Consider the following 15,945-nt stretch of genomic DNA (forward strand, 5'->3'; position numbering starts at 1 on the left):
TTACAAACCTGTTGTCCAACAAAAAGGAACATTTAATGACGTGTTTACTCCAAACTTACTATATAACGTCAGCTGAGTTTTTGAAATAACTTCCTTTTGTGATCTGACGTAGCTTCATATCACAGAATGAGGCAGAAATTATATTATTTTATAGTATTCTAAAGGCTATGTCGATTAGCATTGCATTATAAATATACTTTATTCTTATGAAAAAAACAGAGATGTTTAGAAGAACACAGATAGACCATATATTGTCGCAATCATATATTTATTGTCTTCATGTTTTATCAGTCAAAAAATGTCTCTATCTGCATTTTATTCTGATACAGCCATAGCTGGATACCTTTGTCCATATAAGGGATTTCCTGGAATTTCATAAGTTTTATGACTTCTTTGAGTCTCACTTGTGGACTTTCTGCTCGAGGGTGCCCTCAGGCTTCCAGTATGAATGAAACACATTACATGTGTGTACTCATTAAAGGGTTAGTTCACCCAAAAATGAAATTTCTGTCATTAATTACTCATCCTCATGTCGTTCCAAACCCGCAAGACCTTCATTCATCTTCAGAACACAAATTACTATATTTTTGATGAAATCCGAGAGTTTTTTTTATCTCCCATACAAAGCAATGAAATTACCACATTTAAGGTCCAGAGATGTAGTTAAAACATTGATAAAATAGTCAACGTGACTGCAGTGGTTCAACTTTAAGGTTATGAAGCAACGAGAATACTTTTTGTGTGCAAAAACAAAATAAAAATAACTACTTCATTCAACAATTTCTCCTCTTCCTTGTCATTCTGCTACGCAGTTGACGTAGTGAATGCAGTGCAGAGCTTCCCTGTTTTATGTCAGTACGCTGACTCTGTATTCGCAACTCAAATCGCAACTCGATTTTCCCCCCAAATCGTGCAGCCCACGTAAAGAGTGATACAAAACAGTAAAACAGTTTTGGTTCCTGTTCTAAACTTTGCATGCAATGGCGGATCAGCTACTTTTCTTCTTCTATCCTTCCAAGCAAATGTCCTGTAAATGACACGACTCAGTGCTGCTCTCTGTCATCTGGTAGAGTATAAAAAAGCAATTGTACTGCGCATGTGTCGAACGCGTCCATCCCCACTCGTCTGCAGTTGAGTATACTTTGAAAGCTTAGAAATGTTAGTAATAGTGTATTGATGGTCTCAAATGTACAAACTTTTTTTTGTTGTAACCTGGTGCTTTCTATTTCTATATTTCCTCATTTTGTTGTAGTGTCTTGTATATTTGTGTATTATGGTCACTGTTTTCTCTCAACGTCTTTGTGTGTGTTTTTTCTGTATCCTACAGTGGTACTCAGGACATTACGACAGCTCTGTACCAGCACCTCCATCTTGAACGATCCCACACTTTTACCTGAGGAAGCCAAAAAAGCTGTTCTCAACCCAAAAAAACATTCCTCATGATCTTAGTTTTAACCCTCCGACATCTAAAATGTGATTTTGAGAATTTTTATCCAGGCATATCAGTCTTTGGGAGCCTTGAAAACAATACCTTTTGCCTGCGAGGAGGCCTTTGCTTTGTTGTTACTCATTTAGCTCGAACTCCATTCAAAGTGGTGGAAATGCAAGAGAACTGCTTGATTTGTCTTATATATGTTCATAGAAGTGTTGTGGACAAAATGGAGAACTCCACGTACATGGTCAAATCCCTTTCGTATGCTTCTCTTATGTACAGGAAAATACAAATGGCCGCTCGGTCTTGAAAAGAATAAGCTTCCCCTTTTTTTTTTCTTTTTTTTTTTAGATTTTAAGGCAAGAAATGACAAACCAAAGTCCATCTCTCTTGTTTACGTTCATCATCATGAGAGGCATACAGCTGGCATGTCTCCAAATTCTTTGTGTTTCTCTGACTGTATTGTTTTACTAGAGCTGTTGCCTTGAGACTTTATGGACTTTACCTCTCAGGGTGTTGTTTCGTTTTGTTTTTTCATATGTTTGGGTGTCTTCCATATTTGATGCTGTTATTCTGATTATTTAGTGCCCTTTTGGAAATTGATCCTTTGTTCACCCAAAAACTGCAGCACCATTGAACAAATACAGGATATTTGAAGCATTTAAGTGCATGGACAGATGCATGGGCCTGTAAAACTATCTGTGAAAATGACAAATAGAAGTACAGACACAAATATTTATATTCATATAAGTGTGAGATGCATTTGTTGTTTCGCAAGATGAACATGTAAAAGACCTTTTAATAGCATTTGATTGACTGATTAGTGTGTTTTCTCTCGGGGAGGACGTCTTAATATCAGACACCTGATTTCAGCAGTTGATATTAAACGGCCCACAGGTCTAAAATGTAAGGACGTAGCATATATTTTTACATTTCAAAAGTTATTTTTCACTGTGTGCTCTAAATGCTGATTTGCTCAACATTTTGTTTCTGCATTTACTTGGTGAAAAAAACAAAAACAAATTAACCTTTCCAACTATGGACTGTTCCCAATAAAAATATAAGATTTTGCATTCATTTATATGCAAGGTGTTTGACTAAATAATGTCATTTGAATGGAAAGTTAAAGGGTGTTTTCAGTAATCTGAGCAAAGCAAGTCGAGATAGAATTAACTTATTTACAGTACAAACAGTGCTGTCTTCTATTAGTTCAGGCTTCACGTTCACAGAGTGAAACCAAATCATTTAAAGGGATAGTTCACCCAAAAATGAAAATTCTGTCATCATTTACTCACCCTCATGTCGTTCCAAACCTGTAAGACTTTCATTCATCTTCGGAACACAAATGAAGATCTTTTAGATGAAACTTTGATGCTTCAAAAAGTTCGTAAAGAGTCTGTAAAACTATTCCATGTAAATTGAGTGGTTTGACGCACGGGAACACTTAAAAGTGTTGCGTAACACGAGAATGAACCTCACTGGTTCTTGAGGATGCTCAAAAGCAGTGGTGGACAGTAACTATTTTTACTTCGTTACTGTACTTAAGTACATTTTTCAAGTATCTGTACTTTACTCGAGTATTTTTATTTTGAGCAACTTTTATTTTTACTTCACTAAATTCCAAAGCATAAGATCATACTTTTTACTCCACTACATTTCATAAAACATATCGTTACTCCTTATTTTAAAATGAAGAAATCGTCACATGCTCAGAGACGCAAAAGCAGTGTCCGATTCGTTCACGAACTGATTCTTTTCAATCATCCTGTTAAATCGGTTCACAAATCACATCAACAGTTCATTCGCGAATTGGACTGATCGTAGTGCAGCTGTTCTCTAGTCAACAAATCATTGATTCAATGATTCGTTCAGAGCGCGTCTGCAGTGAACTGAATTTACAAGTCTGACTGAACTGGGGGATCCTCTGGGTGCGCGCACGACTGATGGTGAAAAGTCAGCCAGCCTACTAATGTTGAATTTTAGGATGAATTATTGTAACTGAAAATCATATTTAGGTCAGTTGTTTTTGAGCTAAATCTGTTGTAAAGGGCGATCTGTTTAAGCCCACTGAAATGCTTTAATGCGACACGTCCACATCAATGTGTCTACAAATCGCGATCTCGATTCAATCAGATCAAATCACATTTTACAACTAATTGCCGCTTCAAATAACGGTTGTATCGATTACATCGTTACGACACTAGGAGGCGACTAGGAAGTGACTGTTAAAATGTATTTGACATTGAATGATTCATTCAAAAGATTTGTTCAAAAACATTGATTCATCCAGTAATGAAACAAGTGAAATAGTTATGAGTGAGTCATTAAATCATTCATTCAAACCTATTTTTTTAAATTAATTAAATATTTTTAAATAGACTGCAGCAATTAATATTTGTTTAGTTGTCTATTCAGAATCATGGGAGAACCATGATCTCTATTTGAAAGAAACAAATAAAAATCTTGATTATCATTTTATCCAGAATCGTGCAACTCTAACACAAAATAACGCATGCACGTTAATCTTCCCCGCTGCTGCAGCAATTGTTTTTTTTTAAATGTTATGTATTTAGCCCTATATGTTTTGTCTGTTTTTATATTGTTTGTCAACACACATTACATATTATGTATCTGCATCCACTAATCTTCCATCCATACTGACTAGTGCTGGCTATTTGACAATTCATAATCATTCATAATTATTTTGAGCAATAGGATTATATAAAATATATAATATAAAATTAAATTATATAAGTGGCCTATATAAAATTACAAAATAAACATTCATCTATCAGTACTTTTTTACTTAAGTACATTAAAAATCAAGTACTTTTGTACTTTCACTCAAGTAAAATTGAAAAGGAGCACTAAATACATTCACTTGAGTAATATTTTATGATACATATCTGTACTTTTACTCAAGTTCTTGATTTGTGTACTTCGTCCACCACTGCTCAAAAGTGATGCGTAACACGAGAATGAACCTCATTGGTTCTTGCTGAAGCTCAAAAGTGATGCGCAACACGAGAATGAACCTCATTGGTTCTTGCGGAAGCTCAAAAGTGATGCGTAACACGAGAATGAACCTCATTGGTTCTTGCGGAAGCTCAAAAGTGATGCGTAACACAAGAATGAACCTCATTGGTTCTTGAGGAAGCTCAAAAGTGATGCGTAACACAAGAATGAACCTCATTGGTTCTCACACGTCAAGCAAACATGCTTGAGCTTCTGTTTACCACAACTGATGTGAGTTGATGAATGTTTATATATGAATAAAAGCCTAAATTCAATCTTTTTATCATATACAGTGATCGTATCTCTTCAGAAAATTGGGACTTAACCGCTCAATTCATATTTTATGATCTCTTTATGAACTTTTTGAAGCGTCAAAATGTCAGTTGTGTAGCTGTCAATGGAGGGACAGAAAGCTCTCAGATTTCATCAAAAAGATCTTCATTTGTGTTCTGAAGATGAACAAAAGTCTTGCAGGTTTGGAACAACATGAGGGTGAGTAATTAATGACAGAATTTTAAACCTTCGGTTTTAAAATGGTTGACAAACACACTATGGAGGATTTCTCCTTTTTGTTTTTGAGTGAGTTCATAAAAACTGTTAAATGCTGTGTTCTTGCCTTACCCAAGCCTTCATTGTAGGCCTACAATAATGATTTGTATTTAGAGCAGTCAGGTTGGATTTGGTGGCGGTTGAAAAAGTCACCACTCACAACTGCAAAGGTACAATATGATGTTTTTTTCTTTTGTGAATCTGCACAGAACTAATCACCGGTTAGAAATGTGTCCCAGTGTGGTCTGACTTGCTCTGAATGTCAAAAAACGAAAGGCGCCGTGCCAGCCGGTGCAGTTACTCTCCTCGACTGACTAAAGGTATGATGATAACTTGCTGACGACACATCTTAATGCTTGTTGGTTTAAACAATCGTGATGTTATGTTCTGTTTTAAAGTGTTTGACTTTTGACTCTGATATGATATGATTTAATGTGTATAAATTCTCTGTGGATATTCCTAAACACTGATAGTGCATTCTCTTTAAACATAAGTTATCATAGGAAAAAAAAAATTCTGAAAAACGTCTTTTTTTTTTTTTTTAAATAGGAATGAATGGGGAAAAAACATCATAATAAGCATACTTTGGGTGTCTTGTTCATTTTTATTTACATAAAGCAACAAAATTTTAAATTATTGCCAGTGTTATAGAGTGCTGCAGGGATGACGTATTTTTGTGGGCTGGAAACTAGTCAGCATTTTAGCAGTTCCGGTTCCATTGTCCTGAAATCAATGGGGTTTTTTTGAGTGGGATTTTGTTTGAAAGCCTGAAATAAGGTCTGAGGTGAACACAAGCTCAAGGTATTTTCACGTTTTATTCTACGACATAAAACACACCAGTATAACTCCCTCATAAATAATAACTATATAAATATAAATAAAGGTGACTTGACTTGACTTGACTCATGATATTTTGAAGCTGTTACTTGTCTTAAATGGTGGTTGCTAACAAGTGTCAAAACGGGACTACAGAGGTTGTTGGGACATTATCGCACCAAACATCTACCCTCTAGTCACTTTTACAGCCTTGTTGTGTGTGTGTGTAATTCCGCCTCTGCAAACTATCTTAAACTTTCATGTTTTTTTTTTTTTTTTTTTTTTGTTTGAAATAAAGACTGAAAGAGAAAGTCCCTTTCAAGGAAAGTCTGTTCACTCGGCATATTTTTTTTTTTTAAATGAAAAGAAATTAGTATTTGACTAACAAATTATATTTTTAAAATTATTTTAAATGGTAGAAAATAAATATTTTTGTTAAATTTCAGTCAAAATATTTGAGAATGGAGAAATCATACTGATTATTTTTGAGAACTACCATTATTGCAGTTAACTAGTCGGAAGTCTGATTTTTTTTTTTTAAGCATGTTTTGACATGGACTGTATAGTGTGGTGTTATTGTGTGTTTTTGAACAAAATAAATTTAAGAGGAGATCTGTTTAATGTTTTTAGTGTTTAATGTTCAGTTATGTTGGAATTTATAGGGGTTTCTGCTATTGCTGCCTTGTAAACCTGAATAAGTTGGCAAAACTCAAAAAATTTGAGGTAATCAGTTACATCAGAACTGGCAGATTTCAATTTTATACTCATACATTTTAATTGCTCTTAACTTGAAATTTTTGAGTAAGTTAACTAATATATTTAATTTAAAATTATCATGTAATCTCAACTTATATTTTTAGTTGTGGAAATTTAGCTAGGTATAACTAGCTAATTCAGGAGGTAACACAATGCTTTGATAAAACTGAAAGAGTACGGCAATATAGAAAATATATCATATACCTTTTATCAAACTAAGCTCATGCTCCATTCGTCACCAAAATGGTAACCCCCAAAAACCCACATAAAAGAAACTCTTCTAAATTGGGAAAGCAAAGCATTAAACTACTAAATCCCCCACTTATCATTAATCTTGCATACACACAAAACATTCTCCCTTTCGTGTGTCATGGAAAAACATGCTGGGGAATAGAAATCCCAGCACAGTTTCAGCACAGCACAGATTAAACTCAAAACAATGAAACAATTGTGATTACGTAAAATGTTAAAATGTAAAAGAAAGTTCTAAATACTCATAAAAGTTAATTTAATTTAACTAATTTGTTTAATTTGAGTTTGCCCTACTCAAACCAATTAATTATTTTGCGCGTTACGCTTTACAGTGTGTTTTAGGGGGTTACCATTGTGATGAAGAGGGACAGGCCAAGAGATTATGATTAAGACCATAAAGAAACTGCATGTTGCTTTATATTAAAACCGTGTGTGTGTGTGCACGTGTGCACGCACCATTGCAGTAATACTCTCTAGTAATGATAGCACATACCACAGACTGCGATTTCAATGGAAGAGGAGTAATTTAATTTCAAATAATAATCAGATGATGTATGCACTCGCTATTCCCATGTTCAAATGCTCAGATATCATATTCAGCATGATTTCATGTGACATTGTCTGTGAGAGTGTACAAAAATGGAATAGCTTGAAAACAAACATAAGATCTCAAACCTTTAAACATTACAGGCCTCTTTCCTTGACATGCAGAAATGTTGCTACAAAGCATTATTAAATAAATAAATAAATAAATAAATAAATAAACACAATAAATAAAACAAAAATAAATAATTTCTACAAATAATTGAACCAGCAAAGACCGTTTAGCAGTTCTCTATAGGTTTGACAATCCATTGTTGAAAAAGCACAAGTATGCTTCTCACCTTTTCATAAGTCTTGTAAGTTTTATCATCTTTTTTGAAGACTATCTCAGAGATATTAGTTAAAGGTTCGCTGCACTTTGCATTTCTTAGATCCTCAACATGCCGTCTGATAGCTTGCAGCTTGTCGCGTAGCTCGTTGTCTAGTTTGTTGAGCTCAGATGCCGCTTGTAAGTTAGAGCTGAATGTGCAGATGAGAGTACAGTTGAGGCATTCATGCTGCTTCGGCTCCGTAATGTTTCCAACCGAGTGGGGCCCTCTGTGTTCTTTCAGGACCGCTTTAGTGGCCTGCTCCTTGGGAAAAGAAGGCAACCAGTCACTCAAGTTTTTCTCTAAAATCTGTGCAACACCATCATATAAACTAAACTGTCGAGAAGCCAGAAGAGTAACTGTTTTATTTAATTTCCTGGTTCACAGCCAGCAGTGCTTCTTATCTATGCCCTAGATAATGTTCTTTATCAACCCAATAGTAGATGATTGCTCAACCAGTTCAAAAAAAAAAGTTAGTTTATGCAGCAGAAAAGTTTTTAAAAAACTCACCAGATGTATCAGCGCTTCTTTACCCAACCTTGCCATTGTATGCGTACCCATAATAGATGCAGATTGATTGGTTTGTAGTAAAGACAGTAGCAGGAGTAAACCTACAAATGCAAGAGAAACATTCAAATCACACAATTAAAAAAAAATTACTGCTGTTTCATTCTGTTGAAGTTACAAATGGTAATGAAAAAATGAGACAACATTAACTCAACTTCATCTTGTGCAACAACTTTTAACAGCGCCTCTTTCCTTGCGAATTAAGTGTAACAATTTACAGACAATGTTCTGTCTCTACTAAATTTGAAAGCAGACTTACCAGCGGTACAAAGCTCTTTTCTGTAAGCCATGTCGAGACTGTTTGTTGATGTGTGTAGATGTGTTTAGCCATATTTATGCTGTCAAATTGCTCATCGCTTATCTGCTAATCTATAGCTAATTTACTAATTTGGGTTTTTACGAGTCTGATGCATGTTGATTCACTTATCCTTTCCCCACCAACTTTCAGTTGCTTTTAATTGGAAAGTTAGTAATAGGAGTCAACAATCAATTTTACAGTATAAATCTGTTTCAATTTTCAGTAATTCTGTTTTTGTCATTTCATGTTTATATTTATTTTTTTATCCTTTTGTTTTGTGTCCTTTTTTCCCCCTGAAAATCTTAATTTCGATTTAAAAAAAAAAAAAAGAATAAAATAATGATGTAAACATTTAACAACATAAAATGTATCACTGTCAATTATAATGTGATATATGATGAGAGGATATTTGCACTTAAGAGCACACAGAGATAGATGCTATTTACCAAATATCTGTATTTGGCTGTTTTTATTACAATATTCATATATAACAATATTTTATTTTGTACTAAGTGTAACTAGTAGTCAGATGTTAGAGCAAATTGTGGTAGATACTATTTGAACCTCAATGTATTGTAGTAGGCTACATTGAAAAAACAGTGGGCAATAATAATTTAGTGTATATGATTATTGAAATCATAAATGCCTTTTGGGACCTTACTTGTCCTTGTCCCTAAAGCCCACCCCTACACTAACCCAAACAGTACTTAAACTGCTTATCAGTAAAAGTGTCCTTAAAGTACCAGGAATGAAGTTGAAATTTTAATTGTAGTAACACTTACAACATCAAATTTCATTTATAGGCCTATTAATAACCTGTTAGGCACTTTTTTTCCCATAATATTTTATTTATTTTATTTAAGATAAACACCTTTCCAAGCTGATATGCAATTGCAAAAGGAAGAAGAATTGGTTTGGGGTTGGTCACGTCAAAAGCTAAATCCACTGTCCTTACTCTGCTGTTACTGTCACCAGAAAGGTTTCTTTTGTCACTTAGTGCAAATAGACACTACAAATATTGTACCATGGCATTGTACTTTTTTTTTTACAGTGTACAATACTCAATATTGTACATTGCTTACAAAGATCAATTTCAAACATTTACCTGAGAAAAGAACAGCCATGTGCTCCACACCCTCCTACCTTCACTTTCTCTGACGAGTTTGTCCCCTCTGAAACCTGTGATCGGTTTGTGAGCGTACCTCATGGTACCATCACAGAGAGGCACAAAATCACTTTCCAGAAGGTTTTCGTTCACTGTTCCTTGCTGGTGGAATGATCTTGCAAAACCTGAAATCTGAACACTCAAATCCCTTACAATATTCAAGAAACAGCTGAAAACTCGTCTGTTCCGGCTTGAAATATTCTAGACATGCAATGTTTTGGGTAACGCATTTCAAGCAGATGCAGTTCTTGGCAGCTATAGAAGGGTGGGCTGGCAGATACCCTGTGTCTTTTTTTTTTTTTTGGTTGTTTTTTACGGTAGATAGATGGATGGACAGGTGGACGGATAGATAGATATCCTAATTATTCTTAAAAACTGTTTATTTATACTGAACATTTTATATGACAGCTCTCCATGATGTTTTTTTAGAATATCATGGATATTTTTTTGTAATATCATTTTATTTTTTATAGTTTTTATCTTATTTTCACTTTTCAACTGTCCAGTGACAATTCGGAAAGAAAACGCAGAACACGTTTTCCCATTCCACTGTGCTACCTTTTCCATTGTTTTTCAATGTAAACATGGGCTAGACTGACGTGTTTGACAGTTGCGCTCGCTTTTTTTAATTTTTAATTTTTTTAAACACGTCTCTAGACCTTCACTGACATGCGTCTCACATTCCCTTTTGAAACGGTCTCTCACGTTGCGTTGAATCACGCTTGGGGAAAACGAATACTAAAGCCTAACTTGTTAACGCTTGTGCAGCTGCACAAACCTATGGCATTTCAGCCCGCCAAATTGGGCAGGGCCGACTGCCTATATAGCTCGGCGTTTGCTAGGTTTTATAACCTGGATGTCCCTGCCCTTCAGGCATGGATCCTGTCCGCTTAATTGTCTTGTACCAATAGTCAGTAGTCTAGACTATCTTGACTGAGTGCTCTGGCCAGTGGCCTGAGCCTCACTAGTTAGCCTATGTTTCCTTGGTTCCCTGAGATAACGGGTGTGACGAGCAGAGCCGTCCACCGAGCGTCCAGTACCATTGCATGGCACTGTGAGGAAGAGCCTCTCGGCTGGCTGAGGACCGAGCAGCAGTGTGTCCGGGAACCGTAACAAGAATGCGGCGGCCGCCGAGACTGGCCCTCAGGAGGAGTAGAGCGCAGTCTTGTGGGTACCCCCGGGCCTGCGAGGGGCGATGGGGTTATGTGACGAGCAGGGTGGGGCAAGAGCCGTGAGGGAACAGCGCGAGGCCAGTGACGCGAGTGATAACGAGAGATACGAGACAACGTTACCGGTCTTGTATCTCTCACGGAGGAGCTCCGGAAGCATAAAAGGAGGAGCGACGACAGTGAAGGATGAGAGAGGACCAGGCCTGGATTTTATGTTATGTTTGTGTGGGAACCGGCGAACGTTCAAACAGATTTAATGTATAAAAATATAGACGCAAGCAGCAATTATGGGGCCAAGCACAAAAGCAGCACAAGAAGCCAGCCAACATGGCTGTGAGCATCAGACCAACTGCAACAGTGAGCAATTAAAGACCTATTAAGATCATTTTAGGCAAAAGAGCTGAAAAATCACACAAGCATGATTCAACGCAACGCTCATTCCTATTATCTCAGGGAACCAAGGTTATGTTAGTAACCGGACCGTTTGGCCCGTAACTGATCAAAAGATAAACAGTGCTTTCTTATTTCAGTGTTATTTAAGCAGACAGTTCTTGCTCCGTCCATGCAATAAATGCACATTATTAAATGAGCAAGGTTTTCTAGAGTATTTCAACTACGAACTTTTACTACAAATGTCATTTACAAGTAAAAATGAACATATTCATGAAGATACATTAAACTCCCCGTTATTCCACCTTAATAGCACGCAAATATTTCTGGCCATTTTTGCACTTGTGATCGTCAGCCTCTGCTTTTCCACTACAGACTAAAAGCCGCTTTGTGAGTGTATAACACGCAATTTTCTGGTGTTATTTTTTGATTGGCTGGGGCATTCTACAACCCTCCATCAAACTTTTCAACACACAGCCTGCCTCAGATTGTTTTTAATCAATGCCCAAATCGCAAAAAAAAAAAAAAAAAAAATTAACACTATCTGTGCCTAAAATTCTGATTGGGTGGGCAAGGCAGACGTTTGGTTAGGCTCCGGTACTGATTACAAGTAATGTGAGTTACGTAATCAGACTACTTTTTCAAGTAGGCCTAACAAGTTAAGCAATGCATAACTTTTAAATTTACAACAAAATATCAGATTTACTTTTTCAAATTAGTAACATAAGTTACTTTGTTTTCCCATTATTGACTGTAACCTTTCCTGTCCCTATGGTGAGAGAAATGGGGAGTAAGGTGAAGAAGCAGGGGTGCCATAAGGGGGCGGGGTATCAGGACGATTCTCCTAGGGTCAGACAGGCGGCCCATTCAGCGCTATTGGTGTGAAAGGGCCTTTATATTTGCCAAAAATAGATTTTTTTTTTTTTTTTTTTTTTTACACTCAGGAAAATAGGTACAAAAGGTTTTTTGCGTCATGAAAAAGTATGTAGGTGCCTCCCTGCTTGTAAAAGACAGTAAGGAGACTGAATGAAGTTTTGATGTTGGGTAAACGTGTCCCTTATTAACAGCTGTGGTACAGATGAGGGGATGTAAGGAGTGTGGAGTGTTCTAACATACAGTGGAAAGCTGTTAAGGAGCCATGGTCATCATCATTGCCCGGGACAATGAGTATAGAGGACACTTTGGGTCCCCCATTCTGGGAAAACATTCCAAGTTGTTCAATCCACCTATACCTAAACATACTTACTCCAGATCTTCTGTTAACACACACACACACACACACACACACACACACACACACACACACACACACACAAAGTAAAACCTTTTTTAAACCTTTTATATTTTAGTTTTGTCTTTTTCTGTGACAGTGTTATTTTAGTATGACTGATATAGTATTTTGTTAATATTTTAAATTAGATTTTATTTTTATATTTTCTACATAATTTCATTAGAAACTAATTTTAGTTAAAGTTTTAGTTTGTTTTGTGTTTGTAATTTTGTTTTATTTTTTGGTTTATTAGTGTTTTTTAATGTCTATTTAGTTTGTTTTAGTTATTTTAGTTATTTTATACTTCAACTTAAACTAAACAAAAATTTGTTTAAGTTGAACTAATTTTTTTTTTTTCTTCAGTTAATTTTTATTTTATTTCAAGTTAACGATAACCCTGCTCTGTTTGCCTCCATAATTGTCCAAATTTATGGCAAACAAATAAGCTCAGGTGTCTCATTAAAGGGGGAAGAAACTACTTATATAGTAGTTTATGTGCTTAGCTATATGTGAATGAATAGTACTCAAGTTTTAAAGTGAAAAATTGTACTGTAAAACCCAACTATTTAAGGTAACTCGAACCATTTGAGGAAACCGATTGCCCTAAACCATTTAAGTTTAAAAACTAATATATATGAGTACTGTGTGTCACAGACACTCATTCTCAGTTTCATTTTCATGGACTTTTAGTTTATTTTCAGTCACATGTGTTCCTTTGTTCAGTTTTGCCGCCACTTATCAGTTGTCATGGTGATTCCTTTACTCTCACAGGTGTTTATCATCATTTACCTCATTTGCTAGGCTCTGTCTTTTCAGTGTTCAGTTGTCCGTTATCGTTAATACATCAGGTGAGTTTCTTCATCTGTACTTGTTGGATTTACCTTCTTAGTTTATTAAAGACTTTTATCCTAATCTTCTTTGTTGTCATCTGCTGAAAATTATCCCATGATTTACTCACCCTAAAGCCATCCTAGGTGTAACTATCTTCTTTCAGACAAACACAATCAGAGATATATTTAAAAATATCCTTAGCTCTCCAAGGTTTATAAGACGCTTCTCACGATTTAAACAAATAGGGCTGTGCAACAAACTGAAGCTCCTCTTGTCTTATATTAGAAATCCTCCGACATTTCTCTTTAAAATTTCTCGTTTTACACATCTAATTCGTGACCGGTGTTTTGTTTTGCTCTCTCCTCTGCACCTCCGCGTTCGTCATTGCGTTCGGGTCAAAGTTTGCTCTTCCGCAGTATGCGTACAGTCATCCGCCGGAAGCTAGTTATTTGAATTTATAAAGTTTTAAATATGGACATTTTTCTTACAAAAATGCATTACTTCGCTTTAAAAGGCCTTTATTAACCCACTGGAGCCATGTGGATTACTTTGATTATGGATGGATGCGTTTTGTTCAAAATGCGGGCCCCATTCACTACCTTTATAAACCTTGGAGGACTAAGGATATTTTTAAATATATCTCTGATTGTGTTCGTCTGAAAGAAGAGAGTCATATACACCTAGGATGGCTTGAGTGTGAGTAAATCATTAATGGGTGAACTATCCCTTTAATTTCAGCATAAAAGAACATTAACCACTAACAGATCTCTCACGATCTTAATCTTGAGCAAAAACACTTCTTTAACAGTCAGAAGCAAAGCATGCTGGGAACTTGAACTTGACTTGAAATCTGATGTAAATCATTCAATTTGAGTTCTGCTTAATGTAATCAGTTACTGGGTTCAAATAGCTTTTTTCTATTAAATACAATAACAATATTTGAGTTAACTGAACTTGTTTCATTCAGTGAATTTGACTGTTAGGTTTTACAATTGTCACTTTAAGAATGATGATAAAGCTAAAAAAAAATATGCTGTGTAATACCAGAATTGTATGGTACATGAATCGGAATGTAATTTATTCTGAGATTTTCAAAGTATTTCTGATGCTCCAATTTCCATTTCATCGCTTCATAATGCTTCCATCCATTGTTACACAAGGTATAGATCATGGAGCAATTTTAACTGGAAATTACTAGAAAGCTTGATGATTGTACAGTTTGTGACTCACCTACATATTCAGAGCCTCCACTGTAAAAGACCTAAACCGCTGATGTAATTTGAATGCTCTTATCCTAATATCACAACTAATTTGCAAAATCTAAATGTCAGCCAAAGCTATGGGTTTTCCTAAGATGACTTCAGGTTTTCTTCTCTCGGTCTGGTGGAATTATTTGATTATTTGATATTCCCCACAAATATGGTACACTGTAAAACTGTAAGATTAAGAACTTACATTTAATTGGTGCCTTAAAGTTCAAGTAATATTAAAGTGTTGCCAAACTTCCAGCTTTCCATCAAAACTTTCCATTTTTAAACAGTTTCCTACACTGAAATTAAAAATTGTGTAGGATTCACTTTGAAATATTTTTCACTCAGAAATTGCTAGAATTTTCACAAATAATTACAAAGAAACAGCAAGTAGCACATTGAATTAAATATGAAATTTTGAAGTAGAAAGACTGAATAGTATTTTCTTTTAAAACACTCCAATAATCTTATCTAACTTTAAAAAAATATATATATTTTTTACAGTGTAAGAGGACCTGTTAAGATTTAATTGTAACACACTTTCTTTTATTCTTTCTTTCTAAAGTATTATTACTTTAGCTTAATGCAACAGGAAGTCTATTGCATTGATATCTTTTTATCATTCCTGTGCGCATTGATACACATAACTGCACATAGTGACAGAATTAGGGATTTCCCTTCTGAATGTGTTATCTTGATCTGAGTATAATCGGGGAAGACCTTTTTTTAAAGTGGAGAATTTTGCAGTCCCTTTGCTGACACAAGATTTTTACAAGGTCACTCATTGTCTTACTACTTCATTTATAGCTTTATTAGGCTTATTCTGTAATCACATTAACAAAAAATAAGAACAGAAACAATATGCTTTCTCATTAAAATTTTAAATAACTATTATTAGGGTCTGAGCACCGATGGTGTCGCTTCGCTTCGCTTCGCTTCAGAAGGCCTTTATTAACCCCCGGAGCCATGTGGAGTACACACCCTGACAAAAGTCTTGTCGCCTATCCAAGTTGTAGGAACATCAAATAATAACTTGACTTCTAGTTTATCATTTGGAATCAGAAGTGGCTTATATGAAAGGCAAAGGCCTCTAGATTATGCTTATTTTACCAAAATAAAATCCTATCATGCCTTGATTTTTAATTATTTAATTAGGACAGAAAGGTCAGACTTTGCTTAGACAAAAGTCTTGTCACTTAACCCCCCGGAGCTGTGTGAAGTACATTTATGATGAATGGATGTGGATGGAAGGACTTTCTTCAGCTCCATACTCA

At 35.5% G+C, this 15,945-nt stretch overlaps 1 protein-coding gene across 5 annotated transcripts in view; it reads left to right on the plus strand.

Annotated features, from left to right (window-relative positions):
- Positions 1 to 15,945, plus strand: part of mlxip (MLX interacting protein) — a 71,858-nt gene that overhangs the window by 23,120 nt on the left and 32,793 nt on the right. For 2 of the 5 annotated variants that reach the window (XM_051893370.1, XM_051893371.1), the window contains exon 17: positions 1,328 to 5,893. The exons of 1 other annotated variant lie outside the window; for it this stretch is intronic. In XM_051893370.1, the coding sequence (XP_051749330.1) occupies positions 1,328 to 1,443 (116 nt within the window). In that variant the 3' untranslated portion in view covers positions 1,444 to 5,893. Of the gene's footprint in view, positions 1 to 1,327; positions 5,894 to 15,945 lie in introns of those variants that run through there. 2 more of the 5 variants (XR_007930205.1, XM_051893374.1) reach the window with 2 other exon arrangements.

This window comes from Ctenopharyngodon idella, chromosome 5 (genome assembly GCF_019924925.1).
Source record: "Ctenopharyngodon idella isolate HZGC_01 chromosome 5, HZGC01, whole genome shotgun sequence".
In the NCBI taxonomy this organism is placed as follows: Eukaryota; Metazoa; Chordata; class Actinopteri; order Cypriniformes; family Xenocyprididae; genus Ctenopharyngodon; species Ctenopharyngodon idella.